Below are 20,609 nucleotides of genomic sequence, written 5' to 3' on the forward strand. Positions count from 1 at the left end.
CAACGGACATGATCCGCAATATCAGATCATGTCCGCTCGCATCATGATAAATAGGCCCCATAAGGACAACTGCCTCTGCTTACTGGTGGATAGGCCCCATAAGGACAACTGCCTCTGCTTACTGGTGGATAGGCCCAATAAGGACAACTGCCTCTGCTTACTGGTGGATAGGGATATGCTTTTGCAAGTTTAACAGGAAATATGGATTATTTCGGACAGGGACATGAGTCCTTCAAAAAGCTAAAAAACGAAATACATTTTGAAATTACCTCTTTTAGATGAAACAAAGAAATATGTTGACTACAATGTCCCTTTAACAGCATAACAAAAATTAGAAAGTGCACTGTCTGACCTCTCATATATATAGATCATTTTAAATGTCAAATATATATAGATTTGACATGGAACTGAACTTGAGACCATACACGTAAAGGGACTTAAAACCTCTACATTTTATTTCATGATTTAGATAAAGCATACAGTTTTAAACAAATTTCCAATTTACTTCTATTATCAAATTGTCTTAATTTTCTTGTTATCCTTTGTTGATAAGCAGTGGTGTAAGCTCAGGAGTGTGCACGTGTATGCAGCACTTTATGACATCAGTTTTTCAACAATATTATACATTGGCAAGAGCACTAGATGGCAGCACTATTTCCTGTCATGTAGTTCTTCAGGCATGTGCACGCTACCTAGCTAGGTATCTCTTCAACAAAGAATACCATGAGAACAAAGCAAATCGGATAATAGCAGTAAATTGGAAACTTTTTTTAAATTGTATTCTCTATCTGAATAATGAAAGAAAAAATGTGGGTTTCATGTCCCTTTAAACTAACTGCTCCTTTTTATTTCAATTAGTTAACAGTGTTTAATGATTTATTTTTAGTTTCATATATATTTTTGTTGCTAGCTGGCAATGTTGGAAACTATTCGCAAATAAAATGTGACAAAATATAAAACTATGAAACTGTTTTCTTTACTGAGCTTTGTAATAACAAAGTTGTTGACTGAAAATAATGTTCCATAAAGACAGAGTGAGCAATAGATCTCTAGAGCAGGAGCACAATGTTCTTAGTGGGACATAAAACACCAGAAAGTCTCAAACCTAAAGCTTGTTTGCCATTTAAGTGGCTTCCAAGTGGAAAAAAACACATAGCAAATGCTTCTCTGATAATTAGCCCTTTCATGACAGGATCATAATGTCTACATCCGAACAACGTTCCAATGTAGACAAATTGAAATCCCACAATCGTGCACAAGATCGCAAGATTTCAATTATGGGATCGGGTCAGGGGGGCGTCCCTTTGACGCTAGGCACGTCCTCCAGACCACAATCACACCCAGGAAGCGCCATTGGCTTCAGGAAGCCAAATGGCCATGACGTTGTATTCTGTCCTAACGGCGCTAAAGCCCAGCGCTGTTATGGACGGAATAGAACGCCATAACGGCGCTAAAAGGTTAAGGGCTCTAGAACATGGGAACATTCACAACTTTATAGGCTTTTGAACTCAGAGTCTACTTTTATCATATAGTTTATACAATTATTCTTAAAGGAGCTATTTAGAATTTTAAAGTGACGCTTTTCCTTAAAATGTAAATTCTTATAACAGCAATAATTTCGTTTTTACCTAATGTTATTCTAAGTTTCAACAAGTAATAAGAATAATCAGTGACAAAGAGCCTACGCATATGTTATATTACAATGCTATAATTGTTACATGCAGATGAATGCTTTACCATCCCTAAATTCTAGTGTATGTTATTTATGTGTGAGAGTGCTACTGCGAGTATATTGTGAGCATATGTATGCTTGTATTACAAGGTGAAAGTAAGGTTTTCTAACTCGAGCATTATGTAATGTTTGAGTTTAACTTACTAGAGCTGAAATTAAACCGTGATTCCCATTGTGAAGTTACCAGACACCTACCAGTTAGGCATTATACAAATGCAAATAACTAATACACTGGCTATTCAGCATGAATATCCCTTACAATAAAAGGACTAGATTACGAGTGGAGCACTTTTTATTGCTCCTGCTAGTGAGTTAACTGTGCTAGAAGCAAGCTTTTTGCGTGCATCGGGTAGCCACATGTATTACAAGTTGAAAGAAAAAAGTTTTCATATGAGCGCTATTCCCCCATAGAAGTCACTGTAGCAAGAAAAGTGGAAAAAAACACCCTACTCGCTCGCAAACCCAATCTATTTTTTCTTAAGTTAGCTAACCCAACATGAAAATATGAATATTTCACATTCCAATGTTCTTCACATATCAGAATGTTCTATTTATTCAAAATACATATTTCTAGATGTATCTGATGTTTTTTGTGGTTTTATATATATATAAATAGGAATATCTATTTAAAAAATACATAGAACATATTCTGCTATGTGTAGAACATTGGAATGTGAAATATTTAAAGTAAATACACACAGTATAACACTTTATTAAATATGAATATTGCATAAAAATGCTTTAATATTTTTTTCCTCTACTTGACTGCAAAGGGCTCCAATGCACTTATATATATGTCTATGTATGTATACTGTACATATATATTTATGTGTTTATATGTGAATATATGTCTGTAAATACATATATACACATATAAATACATATGATTGTAAACACATATAAACATACATATATATACAGTATATATATATATATATATATATATATATATATATATATATATATATATATATATATACATATTTACTTATTTAGACATGTATATGTATGTATCTCTATGTTAAAGCCCTTTGAAGTCCTTTTATTTCTAACACCTGAGACCTCATATCTTTGAGCCCTTATAACTTTTTCCTTCGTAATATGGGAAGAGTCCACAGCTGCATTCCTTAATTGTGGGAAATACTGAACCTGACCACCAGGAGGAGGCAAAGACACCCCAGCCAAAAGCTTAAATACATCCCCAACTTCCTCATAACTCCAGTCATTATTTGCCTTTCGTCACAGTAGGTTGGCAGAGAAGTGTCAGAAGATTTCAGAGTAGTCTCTTATGGATGGTAGTACTCTTCGAGATGGGACTGGAGTTTTAAGTAGTCCTGTCCGTCTCTCAGTGAGAGCATGGATGAAAGTTAGAGTCTGGAGATGTAGGGAGAGTCTTTCTGCGAAACCATCCCGACTCATATTAACAGTTCCATTAGCAATCAGCATTGACGAGTTTTGCTGCCTGCTTTCTTCTCTCAAGTCCATGTCAGAAGCGAAGCTACTATCTGTCACACTTGAAGGGCCGTGTTACTGTTCCATGGCATAGATTCTGGTAAGATCGTTTCCATTTTTATGCATGTATGATAACGCAAGAAGACAGGGTCACAGTGTGACTCATTTTATCTGTATAGAATCAAGGGTTGATATCTCCTGAGGGGGATTATTGAACAGTGGGGAATAATCTTATATGTTTATTAGATTTTATGCTGCTTTTATGTGTGAGATGTTATGGGCTCATAGGCTGTTATGGAATATACAGGTTTCACTTTCACTTTGAGAGCTTTGCAACTTACAAATTTGGCGCCTTTTTTCTCATAGCAGAGACAGTCCTGCATTGCACAGTTTTCATTCCCTCTTTCCTGACCGGGTGTTTATCAGAGAGGAATCACAAATCTCCGTACTGTCTGGGTCATAGAAGGTGGGGAACGCCCCAGCCATTGGGGTATAAGGGTGCCGTTTTTGTGAATAAAATAAGATTGTTTTATTTTCTATAGTTCTGTTTATTGCACTAGCGCCAGAGGATTATGTTACTTTAGGGGGTACTCCCTCTATTCCTAAAGAGTAATTCCTGTTTATATTGTGAGGTGGCCTTAGATCCGCCCTCTTAATTATGTTCCATATGCCTGGATAATCTGATCATATCAAACATGTTTGATACCACTGAGCCGTCCACCTCTGAGGAGTTGTCATCCAGTGAGGTGCGTACCCTACATTCTTCTCTCTCTACACATGCAGTTTCCCTTAGCATTGCTGATCCTCCATCTGGAGGGGGGCTTTTTTTCACCAGACGTTACTGCGCAGTTCAGATGGTGGTGTCTGCAGCCTTTAATGCTTTACCTCGCCCTGCCAAGCGCAAACGAAAGGTTACATTTTGCACTCCTTCCCAGAGTACATCAGATAATTTATTGGATTTAACTGATACGGTTATCCGAGAATAAAGTTCTTTCTGAGACTTCAGAGTATGAACATTCTGGGTCGGAGTCTGCTGCCTCTAAACCTCCGGTTATGGAGGAACCAGACTTTAGTTTTAGGGATTTGCGCTTTTTTCTAAAGGAAGTTTTTGGCAAATTCAGAGGTTCCAGAGGCCATATTGCCTGATGAACCTTTGATTCCTAAATTGAATAGAGTTTGAGGACAGGGTGGTACCTTATCCTTCCCTGCTCCTGTTAGATGGTGAACATTATTAAGAATGAATGGGACAGGATTGGTTTCCTTTATCCCCTCTTCTCCCTTTAACAAATTGTTTCCGGTCCTGGACTCTCTATGTAGTTATGAGGTTCTGTCCCTAAAAGGGATGGTGCTATCTTCGCCCTTGCTAAATGTACTACAGCTCTTCATTTTAGGATAAAAGATGGAAACTCTGTTAAGAGAAATGTTTCAACATACGGGATATTTGTTTTTTCAACCGGCGGCGGCTGTTGCCGCGGTTGCTGGAGCAGTAACCTATTGGTGCGCTCCTTACGGGATTTGATCTAGGGGTAGGGTCCCCTCTACGTTCTTCAGGAAAGAATTAAGGCCTTGAGGTTGCTATTTTTTGTATCTGTGATGCTAATATGCAGATTATTTGTCGGAATGCTACGGCTTCAGCTTTTTCTGTTCAGGCCCATCGGGCTCTGGCTGAAGTCATGATCTGGTCTTCTTTACCTCCCCTTTCAGGGAATGATTTTGTTTGGTCCAGGCCTGGACTCATTATCTCCACGGTCACAGGGGCAAGGGTGCCCTCCTACCACAAGAGAATATGAACTAGTCTTAGGGACAATTCTTGTTCTTTTCATTCTGATAAAGCCCATGTCCGCAGTCCTCCTCTTGGAAGCCGTTTCAGTCCTGGAATAAATCCAAGCAGAGCAAGTACACCGCCGATTCTAATTCGGCATGAATGGGCGGTCCCCGGTTCTCTTCTGGATCGTGTAGGGGGAAAACTGTTGCTCTTTTCAGTCGCTTGGTTCAGGGACATGCAGGATCCATGGGTCCTGGAGGTCATAGCTCAGGGTTACAAGATAGGTTTTAAGTCTCAGCCACCCAGGGGCAGATTCCTCTTCTCCTGACCAGAAAAGAGGGAAGCCTTTCTGGGGTGCGTATGGGATCTGTCCTCTTAAGAGTTATTGTCCCGGTGCCTATCACAGAGAGAGGTTTGGGATACTATTCAAACCTTTTTTGTGGTCCCAAAGAAGGAGGGAACTTTCCATCCGATTCTGAACCTAAAGTGCTTAAACAAGTTTTTATATGTCCCCTCGTTCAAGATGGAGACAAAAAGGTCCATTCTTCTCCTCATTTGAGAAGGGCAGTTCAGGGCCACGATAGGTCTAAAGGATGCTCCCTTCACGTACCAATCCTCAAGGACCACCTGTAGTTGCTAAGGTTTGCGTTCCTGGACCAACACTTCCAGTTTATTGCTCTTCCGTTGGGTCTAGCTACGGCAACAAGACATTTTTCAAAGAGTGGACCATTCAGAATCTCTCCTGTCTTCTTCGATCCCATGGGTGGAAGATAAATAGAGAGGGTTCTTTTGTATCAAGTACAAGGACAGAATTTATGTGTACTATATTAGAACCAGAGACGTTGCAAGCGAGCTTCAACATTTCTTGCTTTCCAGACCTCCTTAAAAAGACAGGAAAGTCAAATTTAAACTTGCATGATTTAGATAGAGCATGTTATTTTAAGACACTTTTAAATTGACTTCTATTTTCAAATGTTTTCTTGGTATCCCTTGTTGAAAATGAAAATGTACATATCCTACACTAGTGGGAGCTAGGTGCTGATTGGTGCCTGCACACATTTGTCTCTTGTAATTGGCTAACTAGATGTGTTTAGCTAGCTACCAGTAGTGTAATGATGTTCCTTCAGCAAAGGATAACAAGAGAATAAAGCAAATTTGATAATAGAAGTAAATTGGAAAGTTGTTTAAAATGGTATATTCTATCAAAATCATGAAAGAAAATGTTGGAGTTTCCTGTCCCTTTAAAGGGACATAAAACAAGTTGGGATAGAGACAAAATAATATAATATGTACTTTAATTACTTTACCTGCAAATTTATACTGCAGTGCCTCGTCATTATCCCTTTCTTTTTTCGTTTCTGAATTGTAGAGCTCTAACTCCCCCCACACATTTCCTTGTATGGCTGCAGCTATAGCCACCTTTGTTTTGGTAAAATGCAGAAGTGAATAGGGATTATCTGCTGGAACATGTCTATTAGCTGTGAACTCAGTTGAAATTCAATACCTCCGTCTAAACACTGATAAGGGGGGTGGAGTTAGCTGCTCCATACAGGACAGCTTTGTAACTAACTTTCCTTATTTTTGAAAATTATTTTAAAATACTTGCCAGCAATTTTTAAACAATTTTTTTATGCATACTATTTTTACTTAATTAGCCCTTTTAGTATATGCACAGATCTCAACCTGTTTTATGGCACTTTAAGGCCACCTGTGGCTCGGTGTATGGAGGTGATTGGTCTCATGGTGTTCAGCATGGACATCATTCCTTTGCCAGGTTTTACCTCAGACTGTTGCAACTGCGCATACTGAAGCAGTGGAATGGCAATCATCGGATCTGTCTGTTTTTCTGGGTATCCGATCGAGAGACAAGATCACTTGTCCTGAGAGACATCCATCTTAAGACCATCCTGGGTGATTGTGACTACGGTTGTGAGTCTGTCAGGATGGGGAGCTGTTTGGGGTGCCAGGGAGGCACAGGGCCTTTGGACTCAGGAGGAAATTTCCCTCCCGATCTCTTTTTGGATCTTCAGGCAATATACTATGCTCTATCTAAAGGCTTGGCCTCTGCTGGTGTAAAGTCTATTTCAACTATGTAAGTGGAACGCAACTGCAGATCAATTATTGTTTTGTATCACCAGGGTTTTTGGGCTATTTAGGTGAGCATAGACCAGTAAACCTGTGGTGAATTAATATTAAGTTAGAGGTTCAATGCTGTTAGTACTATCACAACATGAATCCTTCTAAGCACAATATTTCCAATACTGTTAGACTGGCACAGTATGGAAAAATAATGAAAAAATGATAGAAGAAAAATATGCTTCTAATTTAAAGAACTTGAAAGAACAAAAATTATTTTTTAAGCTTACATTAAATAAACATGTAATGCAGGAGAGAGTTGGTTAATCCTTGTAAGAAGTAAGCTTGGTTTGCAAGAGATATACTTTTAACAAGTCACAGAGAATGCTTCAGTTGTCTTGTAGCTGCAACTTTGAAACTGTGTTTATTGAGAGCAGCTGCTGCAGAGTAAGAGAGGAATTTGGCAAGATGCCCAGACTTGCAGTTGCAAAACCAAGTAACTCTTTTTATTTTGAAATAGTTAAATCCTCTTCAGTTCAATCTTGTAACTTAGAGTTCAAAGTCTTGTTCTTAAAGCAGCATATATATTATGAAGTGAGAAAGGAGACATTGATTCCCCAGTATGAAATAGTGTGCAGAGTTATTTAGAAAACTGCAGTGCCTGTCAGCTCCAGTTAAATTAAGAGTGATGCTGTAAGTGTACAATAACAATTCAGCAGTTAAGTTCTCAAATAGTATGCAAGGAATAAAATTAAGAGGTAACTTAGCTGTAAGTCCAAGGATGCAAACAGGATATTTCAGGGGATGTAATCCTTGTAGAAAATAGTACAGAGTAATCCAAGCAAACAGTCCTTTGTGAAAGCAGTTGGTTTGAGAAAAACAATGCAGCTCAGAGACTGTGTGTAAGCTGTTACTCCTGCTAATGAAAATAACTAAGCACCTGTTTGCTGACAGGTGGAGCCTTAAGTAACATGAAAGTGAGAGAACCATGTGATGAGAAGTGAGAGAAGTAAAACATGAAATGGAATCCTGACAGCTGGGTTTGTCCCAGTTTATCAGATTCAAAACAGACAATATAACCTAAGTGGCTTACATCTACGATCAGGGGGGAATGAGAAGCTCAGTAGCTATGAGGGAAGGATCTCGTATTTTGAGTGGACTGAGACCCACGTTTGTTCGCTATCAGCTATCCTCAGCTGAAGCGGTTTTCAGCTAAGCAGATAATCCTTTCATCCGGGAGAATGGTCTCTCCATTCCGGGTGTTTGTGGGAATTTGCAAGAGGAGGATCTTAGGAAGTCTCAATACCAAGCTACCCAGATATGGGTCGAGGTACAGGGATCCTCAGGCAGAGCTAACAGATGCATCAGTGGTGCCTTGGAGGTTCAATCTAATTTATCTTTCCGGCCGTTGCCACTACTTCCTAGTGTTGTGGCTTGAATCAAGCAGGCGTCAGTGATTCTGATTGATCCGTCTTGGCCGTGAAGGATATGGTTTGTGGATCTAGTGGGGATGTCCATGGATGCTACCTTGTCACAGGGATCTGCTGATCAAGGTCTCTTTGTTCATCAATGTCTAGATTCTCTGAGGATGACTGCGTGGAGATTGACCGCTTAGTCCTAGCCAAGAGAGGGTTTTCTGAGAGAGTTATTTTTACACTCATTCGAGCTTGTAAGCTGGTTGCTCGTCACATCTATCATAAGTTGTGGAGGACCTACTTATTCTGTTCTCCAGGATGACCTGGAGAAGGACTTTTCTGCAAGTCCCCTAAGGGGACAGTATCGGCCCTGTCTGTGTTACTGTCAAAAAGGTTCGCTGAGCCTCCTGATGTGCAGTCTTTTGTTAAGGCTCTGCTAGGTTCAGACCTGTGTTTAGATCTAATGCTCCTTTTGGAGTTTAAATCGTGTTCTTAAAGTTTTGCAATGGGCTCCATTGGAGCCTATGCATGAAGTAGACAATAAATTGTTGTCTTAGAATTTTCCTTTTCTACTGTCTATTGCTTTGGCGCACAGAGTATCTGTGATTGCTGCCTTGCAATGCGTTCCTCCTTACCTGGATTTCCATGCTGATAAGGCTGCTCTTCGAACCACGTTAGGTTTTCTTCTTAAGGTTTTGTCATTTCGCAACATCAGTCAAGAGATCGTGGTTCCTTTCTTATGTCCCAATTCTTCTTTGTCGATGGAATGTTTATAACGTAATTCTGGATGTGGTTTGTGCCTTGAAGTTCTATCTTCAGGCCACAATGGAATTTAGATGAGCTTCTTTCGCTGTTTGTTCTCCTTTCCAGGAAGCGTAGGGGTCAGAGGGCCTCTTCGACTTCCTTATCTTTTTGGCTGCGGAGTGTCTTTCGCTTAGCATAAAGTCAGCAGGACATAAGCCTCCTCTGAGGATTACGGCTCATTCTAAGAGAGCAGTGGTTTCCTCTTCGGCCTTCAAAAATGAGGCTTCTATGGATCAGATTTGTAAGGCGGCTACCTGGTCCTCCTTACATACTTTTTCCAAATTTTACAAGTTTGATGTTTTTGCTTCTGCTGAAGCAGCCTTCGGGAGAAGGGTTTTGCAGGCTGTGGTGCCCTCAGATTAGGGTCTGCCTCTCTTTTTTTCCTCCCATTAGCATTCCGTGTACTCTAGAGCTTCGGTATTTGTTTCCCACAAGTAAGGAATGCAGCTGTGGACTCTTCCCATATTTGGAAGGAAAACATAAATTATGATTTACCAGATAATCCGACGCACGCAAACAGCCGTGAAAAACCCGATATAACTTGCGCTGAAATTTTAGCGTGCCACACGTAATCTGACACTAAGGGGCCGATTTATTAAGGACCAAATAACCCTGAATGTACCTGATTCCACACGAATCGCCGGAAACAGGAGTTAAGAAGCAGCGGTCTTAAGACCACTGCTCCTTAACTCGTACGCCGCCTCTGAGGCGATCGGGTTGATTGACACCCCCTGTTAGCGGCCAATTGGCCGTGAATCTGCAGAGGGCGGCATTGCACAAGCAGTTCACCAGAACTGCTTGTGCAATGTTAAACGCTGCACCTGATCATGTCCGTCCGACAAATGATAAATCGGCCCCTATATGTTTACATCAATGTGAAATTAACCAATTTTTAGTTTCTAAAGAATAGCAAAACTAGTAAATTAATTATTGTTGTTATTGTTATTAGCATCATTTGCACAGCGCTGCAATATTCCGTAGTGCTGAGTCAACATTTGAGCTTGAGAATTATGGGTATACAGCACATGTATGCATTATACTGGGAAAAAAAATATGATTCCTTTTTTTTTACTTTTGCTTATTGTAAAAAAAATGTGTTTTGTATTTTGATGTGCTTTTGGTATAGAAACAAGATTAACAGTACAGGGTATTAATATTTTGCATTAAAAAATCTCAGTGGCTTTTCCTGGTCACAAAAGTGTGCTTTGAAACATTTCTCTCACTCTCAAAAATGCTTCTAATTAAAATGATCATTTTTTTTCAATGTTAACATTTTACACTGCACATGCGTGAAGCATAACTACATATTCTCAGTGCACTCAAATTTTAAATACTGCAGTGCCAGTGGGGCTTTTATCATGTAAGCAATTAACAGATTGAGTCATTACAGATGATACAAGCACCTTAGGCTCTTTGAGCAAGTGCTGGGCATTCCAGACTAAAGCTTCCCAAAAAACAGAGCATTTTTAGAATTTTTTCCATCACTAAATTTAAAGGAACACTGAACCCAAATCTTTTATTTCATGATTCAGATAGAGCATGCAATTTTAAGCAACTTTCTAATTTACTCTTATTATCAATTTTTCTTCGTTCTCTTGCTATCTTTATTTAGAAAAGAAGGCATCTAAGCTAAGGAGCCAGACAATTTTTGGTTTAGAACTTTGGACAGCACTGGTTTATTGGTGGTTGAATTTATCCACTAATCAGCTAGAACAACCCAGGTTGTTCACCAAAAATTGGCCGGCATCTAAACTTACATTCTTGCTTTTCAAATAAAGATACCAAGAGAATGAAGAAAATTTGATAATAGGAGTAAATTAGACAGTTACTTAAAATTGCATGCTCTATCTGTATAACGAAAGAAAAAAATTGGGTTCAGTGTCCCTTTAAATAGAAATAGAGCCTTGTTTTTTATATTTACCTATCAAAACTATATATTTTTTTTTTAGTAGACAACCCAAAGTATTGACCTAGGCCCATTTTGGTATATTTCATGCCACCATTTCACCGCCAAATGCGATCAAATTAAAAAAAAATGTTAACTTTTTCACAAACTTTAGGTTTTTCACTAAAAACATTTACAAACATCTTGTGCAATCATGGCACACATGGTTGTAAATGCTTCTCTGGGATCCCCTTTGTTCAGAAATATCAGACATATATGTCTTTGGCATTGCTTTTTGGTAATTAGAAGGCCGCTAATTGCAGCTGCGCATCATACTTGTATTATGCCCAGCAGTGAAGGGGTTAATTAGGTAGCTTGTAGGGTTATTTTTTGCTTTAGTGTATAGATTACCCTCCCACCTGACACATCCCACCCCTGATTCCTCTCAAACATCTCTATTCCCTCCCCCACCCCCACCCCCCAATGGTCACCCCATCTTAAGTACTGTCAGAAAGTCTGCCAGTATGAAAATAAAAGGCTTTTTTTTAAAAAATAAAAAAAATATATATATTTTCTGCAGTGTGGGATCCTCCCAACCTCCCTGATCCCCCCCCCCCAAACAGCTCTCTAACCCTCCCCCTCTACCTATTAGCCACCATCTTAGGTACTTGCAGCTGTCTGACAGTACCCAGTTTTCCCAAATTTGCCAACTTTAGTTTATAAAATTAAACAAACAAAAAAAAATTTCTGTAGTGTAGCTGCCCCCAACTCACCTACACTCCTCGCAGATCGACTTCCCACACTCAAATCCCATCCCTCAGTATGATCCCCCTCTCCCTCCTCCCCCCTTTCTCCTTCCCCCTCCCTACCACTCTGGGTGTTTTTTTTTCCCATAGCGTAGCGGTCCCACCCCCGTCCACCCACTCACCTACTTCCTTACACTCCCACCCACCAACGATCGGCACCACTGCTGCCCGATGCAGACTGGGCTGGGTACACATCCTATGACTCTGCAATATGCTCAGCCCTGGGTGCTCGATAGCACTCTGAGGAAGCTATGCAGTCCCCTTCTGTGTTTTGTATATGTCCAGGGTGATTACAAAAGTCTGTGAACCATTGACTTGTTCCCAGTTTGTTTGATTGAGAGCTTGCAAGTGAGTAACTCTTCCAGTTTTGCTTTTAATCTTAGCTGAGAACTTGCAAGTGAGTGCTTGACATTCTCTGTGTGTTGTGTTAATTTATTTTGCAATTTTCCCTATGGGCCTTGAACTCAGACTTGTCTGGGGTTAACTGCCTGGGACTCTGAGGAGTGCACAGCTTTCTGAGAGTGCTATTGAGCACCCAGGGCTGAGCATGTTGCAGGGTCATAGGATGTGTAACCAGTCCAGTTTGAGAGTGCAGTCCCCTTCTGTGTTTTGTATATGTCTAGGGTAATTACATAAGTCTGTGAACCCTTGACTTGTTCCCAGTTTGTTTGATTGAGAGCTTGCATTTGAAAGGCTGTATTAGGGACCCAGGTTTTGGGAGAGACCTTGACGTGGTACTTGGTCTTGTCCCATTTGGCCAGATGCGTTAACTAGCTCTTCCAGTTTGGCTTTTAATCTTATTTGAGAGCTTGCAAGTGAGTGCTGAACTTTCTCTGTGTGTTATATTAATTTATTTTCAAATTTTCCCTATGGGCCTTGCACCCAGACTTGTCTGGGGTTAACTGCCTGGGACTCTAGGGACAGCACAGCTTACTGAGAGTGCTATTGAGCACCCAGGGCTGAGCATGTTACTGGGTCATAGGATGTTTGTCCAGTCCAGTCTGAGAGTGCAGTCCCCTTTCATGATATAAACATATACATACATATATATATATGTGTGTGTGTGTGAAAATATATTGCTAACGGTACTATGCAACTACAAAGTCTATAATGAATAAAAATGGTTTCTTTGAATAGGTTACACTGCAGTTGTCTCTCATTCTCATAAATAAACAAAGTCAACAGCCTTAGCTAACTAGAGAGTCTTCAACATAAAATGTCTTTGTCTTCCATCTCATTAGGGGTTTTTCTAATCTTGCAGAATTCATGAGCTTTGATAAACCTGTGCCAAAATATAAATATGCCTTTTTTTACACCATCATTAAAATACTTATGTTATGTAGTATGGGAACCAAAAGAGTGGAATAGTTACAAACAAAAAGGTCATAATAAATGTATTATTAATGGCGAAGATAAACAGAAAAACCCTGAATCTGGAATGAAACACTGGTTCTGCACTTAATAAATAAATAAAATAAATAAATACAATTGAAATAAAATAAATAAATATTAATGTAAAAAATGTCATGCATACACTAATAATTCAGATATTCATTGTGATGGGGCATTTTTAGCTGCATCTCCACAAATTATAATTATTAGATGTTTGTTTTTATTATTCCCTTTAGACTTTAAACATTAAACACATCAAATTAACTTAAGAAATTATGCTGTATGTTCTCTTTATTGCAATACAACTGTGTATCTTGTTGTATGTAACATTCAGTATAACATCTCTAAAATTGGACATTTCCTTACACAAGACACAACTAAGATTTTAATCCACTCTCTCATCCTTTCTCACCTCGATTACTTCAACTCTGTCCTCTCTGATCTCCCCAGCTGCTGCTTAGCTCCTATACAATTGATATTGAATGTGTCTGCCAGGCTCATCTTCCTTACACATTGCTCTTTATCTGCTGCACCTCTCTGCCAATCCCTTCACTGGCTTCCTCTTGCCTCTAGGATTAAACACAAAATTCTCACTCTGACATACAAAGCCCTCAAATGCACTGCTCCCCCGTATATCTCAGACCTTGTCTCCAGATACTCTCCCTCCCGTCCCCTTCACTCTGCTCATGACCTCCTACTCTCCTCCTCTCTGGTTACCTCATCGCACTCCCATTTACAGGACTTCTCTAGACTGGCTCCCATCTTGTGGAACTCTCTGCCTCGCCCCACAAGACTCTCCCCTAGTTTTGAAAGCTTCAAGCGCTCCCTAAAGACTCTACTATTTAGGGATGCATACAACCTACACTAACCTTTCTTTATACCAGTTCCTCTCATCTATTGCTATCCCCTGAACCCCCTTAGCATATAAGCCTAAGAGTCCATCTGTTTAGATCACCTTCTTAAGAGCTGACTACAACAGTGCGACTCTTGGCATGGCCCTCTACCGATTTGATCCCTATAAATGTGTTGTTGTACAAATAACCAATAACAATAATAATATAAACATGCATGGGTCACTTTTTAAGGGAGATCCAGGGATACCTGGTGATCAAGGTCCACAAGGTGAAAGAGGAAAACCTGGTCCAACAGGAGAAAAAGGAGATATAGGACCCATTGGACCTCATGGCCCTGAAGGAGGTAGAGGAATTCCAGGACCACCAGGAAATAATGGCTTCCCAGGACCACCTGGACCTCCTGGAATTTCGGTAAGATGAACATTTATGTTTCTTTGGTAGCACTGATAGACTTGAATTACTATATGTGTTGATGGATCTCTTTAACTTTAAATACACATATAAATGCATAAATACACATGTATATACACACACATATATATATACAGTCATTGATTGCACAGCACTCACAGTATTCAAGCATGCACACTTCTGCCCGGGGTGCACTTTAAATTAAATACAGAGTCCAGAAAGAAAGGCACTCACCGGGTCTTGAAATACAGAAATTATTTCTTTAATCAGGTGACGTTTCGAGGAAGAATTGACTCTGATTCCCCTTTAATAAACCAAACTGATTCCATTCAAGTGCATTGCTTGCGTTACATATTGTTTTGTGTATTGCTATTTAATTGTGCTATAAAGCTGAAAGCTTGCAGACTTAGAAATCTGAGTGTACATTTATACTGGAAGAACCTCCCAGCAGAAGAGATAATAAAACTGATATATTCTCGACACATAAATGGGTTTATGCTTTGTATTAAAGGAAGATAACTGTCCCATAGTGTATATGTTTACACCATGTTGCTTTTCTCAAGACTAGGGCACGTTCTAAGATTGCCTTGCTGCTGCGTTATTCTGAATGGTTGCTTAACATCTAAAACGTGATAAGTTTAATATTTGTCTCCTTAATTCTGCAACTAAGCTCGCTCCTATAGAGACATTTTCTTCCAGAGCAACATTAAAAAGATTTGTCCTTAATATGCTCTGTACCTAACATTCTAATTCTTTATCTCTTCTTCTCTGTCTTGACATTTGCAACTGCTGTTATCTGGAATTTGTGCCTTACAGTGCCGCGTGTCACAAGCTAAACCAAACTGTCAGCTTAAAACTATAATTCTGTCTGAGGTATTACCTTTCCTCTCTTGTTTACCTTATGTTTCAACAATAACAGTGATATTTTGTGTGGTACTTTCATTGTCCCCTCTATTAAAGGGACAGACATACATCACCTTGAGAATGTAATATAAAATATTTTATTATAGGTAGAAAAAAAAAATTGCAATATATTTCCATTATATATTTTGCCCACTTTTCATGTAATTTAACTTTTAAGAAATTTAGTTTTTTCAATTTTGAGAACTGAGTGTACACACTACATACTTCACAAGCCGTACCATGGGGCGGTTTTTTAATAAATGTTGGACGGACATGATTCGCTGTGGCGAACATGTCCGCCTGACATCGCTAAATGCTGACAGCATACGCTGTCAGCATTTAACATTGCACAAGCATTTCTAGTGAAATACTTGTGCAATGCTGCCCCCTGCACAATTGTGGCCAATCGGCCGCTAGCAGGGGGTGTCAATCATACCTGATCAGGATGATTGCTGTCTGCCACCTCAGAGATGGCAAAGGAGTTAAGGAGCAGCAGTCTTAAGACCGCTGCTTCTTAACTTACATTTCCGGCAAGCCTTAAGGCTCACGCAGAATAAGCAGCATCCACTGCTTCATAAATATTACCCCCATGCCACATATATATCCCTAATTGTAATTCAACAATTGCAAACACTGACTCCTGATCATTTTGGTTGAGCATAAAGTAGTTCCTTAGCAAAAAAAAAAAAAATACTTGGTTGATTGCAGAGGGGGATTTGTATTTTGCTTTCTGCTGGTTTCACTGTCTTTTTCCACTGTGTCTCTGTTTAACCTCTGCAATTCAATTACTGATTGCTTTATTTCTGACCTTGTATTTCTGCATATTGTTTGTAATGTGTTGATCAAAAAAATTCAATAAACAGTATAATGAAATAATAAAGTATAAAAAACAGACTGTTCTCATTAGTTAGCTTTGTATAGTATTTGCTTCCATGTAACCGCTAGTTTTTATAGCTATTCTATTGGATGCTGGTACAAATAATATTGATATCAGAGACCAGAAACCCATATTGTAAAGTTGTGTTCTACAACCACAATCATATTACTGTACTTATGTTCATCCATTATGAATGTGGAAGATTTCTGCAACATCGCAAACGTAAATGTGTTTAATCACAAAACGTTCTTGCATTATAAGCAGACTTTTGATACTAACGAAAAAAAGTAGAATATTAAGAAAAACCAGTGCTGAATTTGTTGAATTGCTCTCTTGCACTTGAATTTCACTAGATGTTATACTACTCTATAATTGCTAGATTACTTGTGGAGCGCTATTTAGCACTCCTGCTCGAGCTTAAACTTCGCTAGACTGAAGTGTCGGTTATCATGCGTATTAAGAATTGAAAGTAAAAAGTTTGCATGCAAGCGAAACCCAACACGGGCTAACCAAATATCGTGACTGTGTTAACTTCTTCTCCCCATAGAAGTTATTGGAGAGCGCAGAACAAAAAAAAAACTAACACCTATCGCTTACGAGCTAACCTGACAGGAATTATGAATATTTCATATTTCAATGTTCTTTACTTACAGAACAATGTAATTTTTATTGTAAATGCATATTTCTTTTTATATCTATATATACCTATGTATCTATTCCTATCGATATTTAGGTATAGATATTCATTTTACGTTAACAGTATCAGATATATATATATATAATAATAAAAATCACATTATCTTCTATGTGAAGAACATAGGAATGGAAAATCGTGCATCAGGGTTCACGATTACGCTAACCTGATGATCATAAATTGCGATTGTGCTCTGCTGAACGCATTTACTTTCAACTCGTAATATGCACGCTATTTCCGTTGTGCGCAAAAAGCCAAAAACACCTGATATCACTCGCGCTCAACAGTTAGTGCTCTACTCGTAATCTAGCCCTTAGTAAGTTATTAGTTTGATTTGATTCTAATGGCTTTTCTGGAATCTTAGAAAATATTAAAGAATTTTGGCTTCACCAATGTGATACTCTCTGTGTAAATATAAATATGACTCATATGGTGAATGAAGTGAAGCCAGATGACAAATAGCACAAATATGTTTGACAACAAGTTTTGGTTTAACAATAGTGCAGCAGAGCTTTCATAGCACTGTTGATATTTTTCAATATGTTTTTTGATTAATAAACACTTTGAAAGAAATAATAGTGGTTTATTGAGTAATTTAAATATCTGAACACAACACAAAATTGTTGCCCTTGCCTGAAAGGAATATTGGTTTTGGTTGTGGAACATCACGTCCCGTGCTAACAATAGCTCTCCATTTTTAATCTAGCCCAATGTATGTACTTTTCCTAGTCAAAAAGGATAATATTCCAGGAGTTATTATGAAGTAATTGATAACTCCAGACTAGTCATCAGAAGCCATCCTGAAGTATGCCCATAGGCCAAAATATTTAAATCAGATGACTCTAGAGTCATTCACTGGCTGTTCATGCTTGTGAAATAATCAATAAGGTAATCTGCTAATCATTCTGAAGTCATCACCCAGAATTTTTTACCTTAGCTGATGACTTTACAAGCCTGATGATGTCTGATGATGTGCAAATGACTTATACAGTAGTTTGCTGATCATCATATGACTCCAGGATGGTCTCTAAAGTAATCCTGTGTGTCTTGGGTTGTTAAGAAATACCTAGGGTGAATTTGCATCAGCTGTGATTTATTATTTAGGAAATGCTAATTAAATGATCAAATGTCATTAATTTAACTTTAAATCTAAATCTTCCTGCATTAAAGGATCAGTAAATACAGTAGATTTGGATTATCAACAAATGCATGATAAAAAGTAGTAGATTTTTTTCTGACCATTTTCAAAGTTATGTCTTTTTACATTCTCCTGTATCATGTCATAGCCATCAGCCAATCAGAAATGCAAATAAGTATATCGTGTGAATTTTTGCACATGCTCAGTAGGAGCTGGTGACTCAACAAGTGTAAATATAAAAATATTGTTTTGTCTTTGAATTTTGTTAAAGGAAGAAAATTGGAAAGTAGTTTAAATTTGCATGCTCTATCTTAATCATGAAAGTTTATTTTTGACTTGAGTGTCCCTTTAAGCACCACCACCATCTGTCAAATTCATCCCCTCTATGGGCCAGATAACGAGATACAGCCATTGAACTCTAGGTGAAAGATGTAAAGGCTGAATAGTGTTTGATTTATACACTATCCCAAAACTCCTTGCACATAGCCAACAGATGTTTCAGTCCCCAAGGCAACAACTGCTATAGGCTACATGAGTAGAAGTTGCTGGCTTGTATTCACAGTGAGGAGATACTGGATGTCCATTTGGTGATATAAAAAGGTCAAATTATACTATTTTTATGGAATCCGGGAACTCTCTGTATCTCAATGCTTCTTTAATGTGATCTGAGAGTAATTTTGCAAAATGGCACCTTGAAGATCATCCTTACTCCAATCAGTTTCTGAGGCCAAGGTTCAGAACTTTACAGTATACTGGGCAACAGAACAGGAGCCCTAACATATACCAAAAGGAATCCTCAGCAGCAGCATCAACAATATCTTGGAAAGATGTATTAAAAACATGACCATTGTTATAGAAAGGTGCACACAATGAGTCACATCAAACAGAATGCAAAGTAAATGAGACCTAGTAAGCATGATGAATACTCTTCCATTGACTAAGCCTTTCTCACCATTTCTTAAGGCAATCTTGTGCAACCCCCTTTTTTAAATTCAGCTGTTATACCTGTGTATTGCTCATCGGTGAGAGGATGAATGGAGGGATATCTAGAAATGTGTGGAAAATAGTTGTAGATTCAGTATTTTGAATTTATTTATATAATCTAGTAAGCACACGTAGGGCTGTCAATGGGGTGTAGATAATAATAACTGGCATGTTAGATGAATGAATTTCACAGAGGTATCCATGAGAGATTTGAAGAATAAAAAGATAAGTGTTGAACTAAAAAGATCTGCATTAATAAAGGCAAAACATATGAGAGTGAATTACCATTTTGATGCTATAAACGTTTAGCTAGGGCAATGTAGATAGCATAGTCTTGCACCGCCCAAAAACAACAGAAGTCAGCTTAAAGGGACATTATATATTCATTTCTCTTTGCATAAATGTTTTGTAGATGATCTATTTATATAGCCCATAAAGTTTAAAAATTTTTTTTATAGTTTTGCTTATTTTTAAATAACATTGCTCTGATTTTCAGACTCCTACCCAAGACCCAAAGTTTTATGAGAATACCGCAGCTACCTTCTCCAGCTTGCTCCTGTTTGTGTAAAGGGTCTTTTCATATGCAAAAGAAGGGGGAAGGGTCTTATTTCCCACTTGCAGTGGGCTTTCCAACTACCTTTTCAACAGAGCTAAACTGAGAGCTTCTAAGTACGTTTTTAAACAGTTGTATACTGGATTTTTATATCAGTATCTGTGCATCTTATTCTTTATAGTAGTATCTATTACATGCAGTTATATGAAAATGAGTGTATAAGGTCCCTTTAAGTAGTAAATATTGAATCATTGTTCATGAGTAAAATTTCTGGTAATGTGGAAAACAAGTCTAGATAAATAAATGTGCATTTTGGTTTAGAGGTAAGTAGATCTTTGTGAATACCATTTTTGTTTAGTGATTAAATACAATCAAGTAAAGCATTGGATGAAAAGAGGCTGTTCTGGGATAGTGTAGGATACATTCTCTAAAAGACCTTTAAAACAGAGAAATGGATATTGTACTATAGCTTTTCTCTCCTATAATGTGTTATTAATTATATATTTTACCTGCTGGAGTGTATTAATTGTTTTTACAAACTGCTTATTTACCTTTATTTTGTTACCTATACTGAAAATTTCTGTATCTTAACTACTGATTATAGAAAGGCTTTAGATTAAATCATGTTCCTGGGAAGTGTGTGTGGGGGGGGGGGGGGGGTGACCGATACTAAAATGTTAATTTTCCATTGTTCTCACTATGTATTGGTGTTTGAGTAAACAGTGAGAAATGAGATAAGGAATACTTTGTGTAAATAATTAGACAGATACGATAGAGATTTGCTTTCCCTACAAGCTCAGCCCATTCCATTGGGTTTTGGTTTCAATTAGCAGATACAGCTATTTTATATACAAAATATACCAAAATG

At 38.3% G+C, this 20,609-nt stretch overlaps 1 protein-coding gene across 4 annotated transcripts in view; it reads left to right on the plus strand.

Moving 5' to 3' along the window:
• Window positions 1-20,609, plus strand: part of COL19A1 (collagen type XIX alpha 1 chain) — a 1,696,717-nt gene that overhangs the window by 1,572,628 nt on the left and 103,480 nt on the right. For all 4 annotated transcript variants that reach the window (XM_053710417.1, XM_053710419.1, XM_053710420.1 and 1 more), the window contains one exon: window positions 14,413-14,592. In XM_053710417.1, the coding sequence (XP_053566392.1) occupies window positions 14,413-14,592 (180 nt within the window). The remainder of the gene's footprint in view (window positions 1-14,412; window positions 14,593-20,609) is intronic.

This window comes from Bombina bombina, chromosome 4 (assembly GCF_027579735.1).
Source record: "Bombina bombina isolate aBomBom1 chromosome 4, aBomBom1.pri, whole genome shotgun sequence".
NCBI classification, from domain to species: Eukaryota; Metazoa; Chordata; class Amphibia; order Anura; family Bombinatoridae; genus Bombina; species Bombina bombina.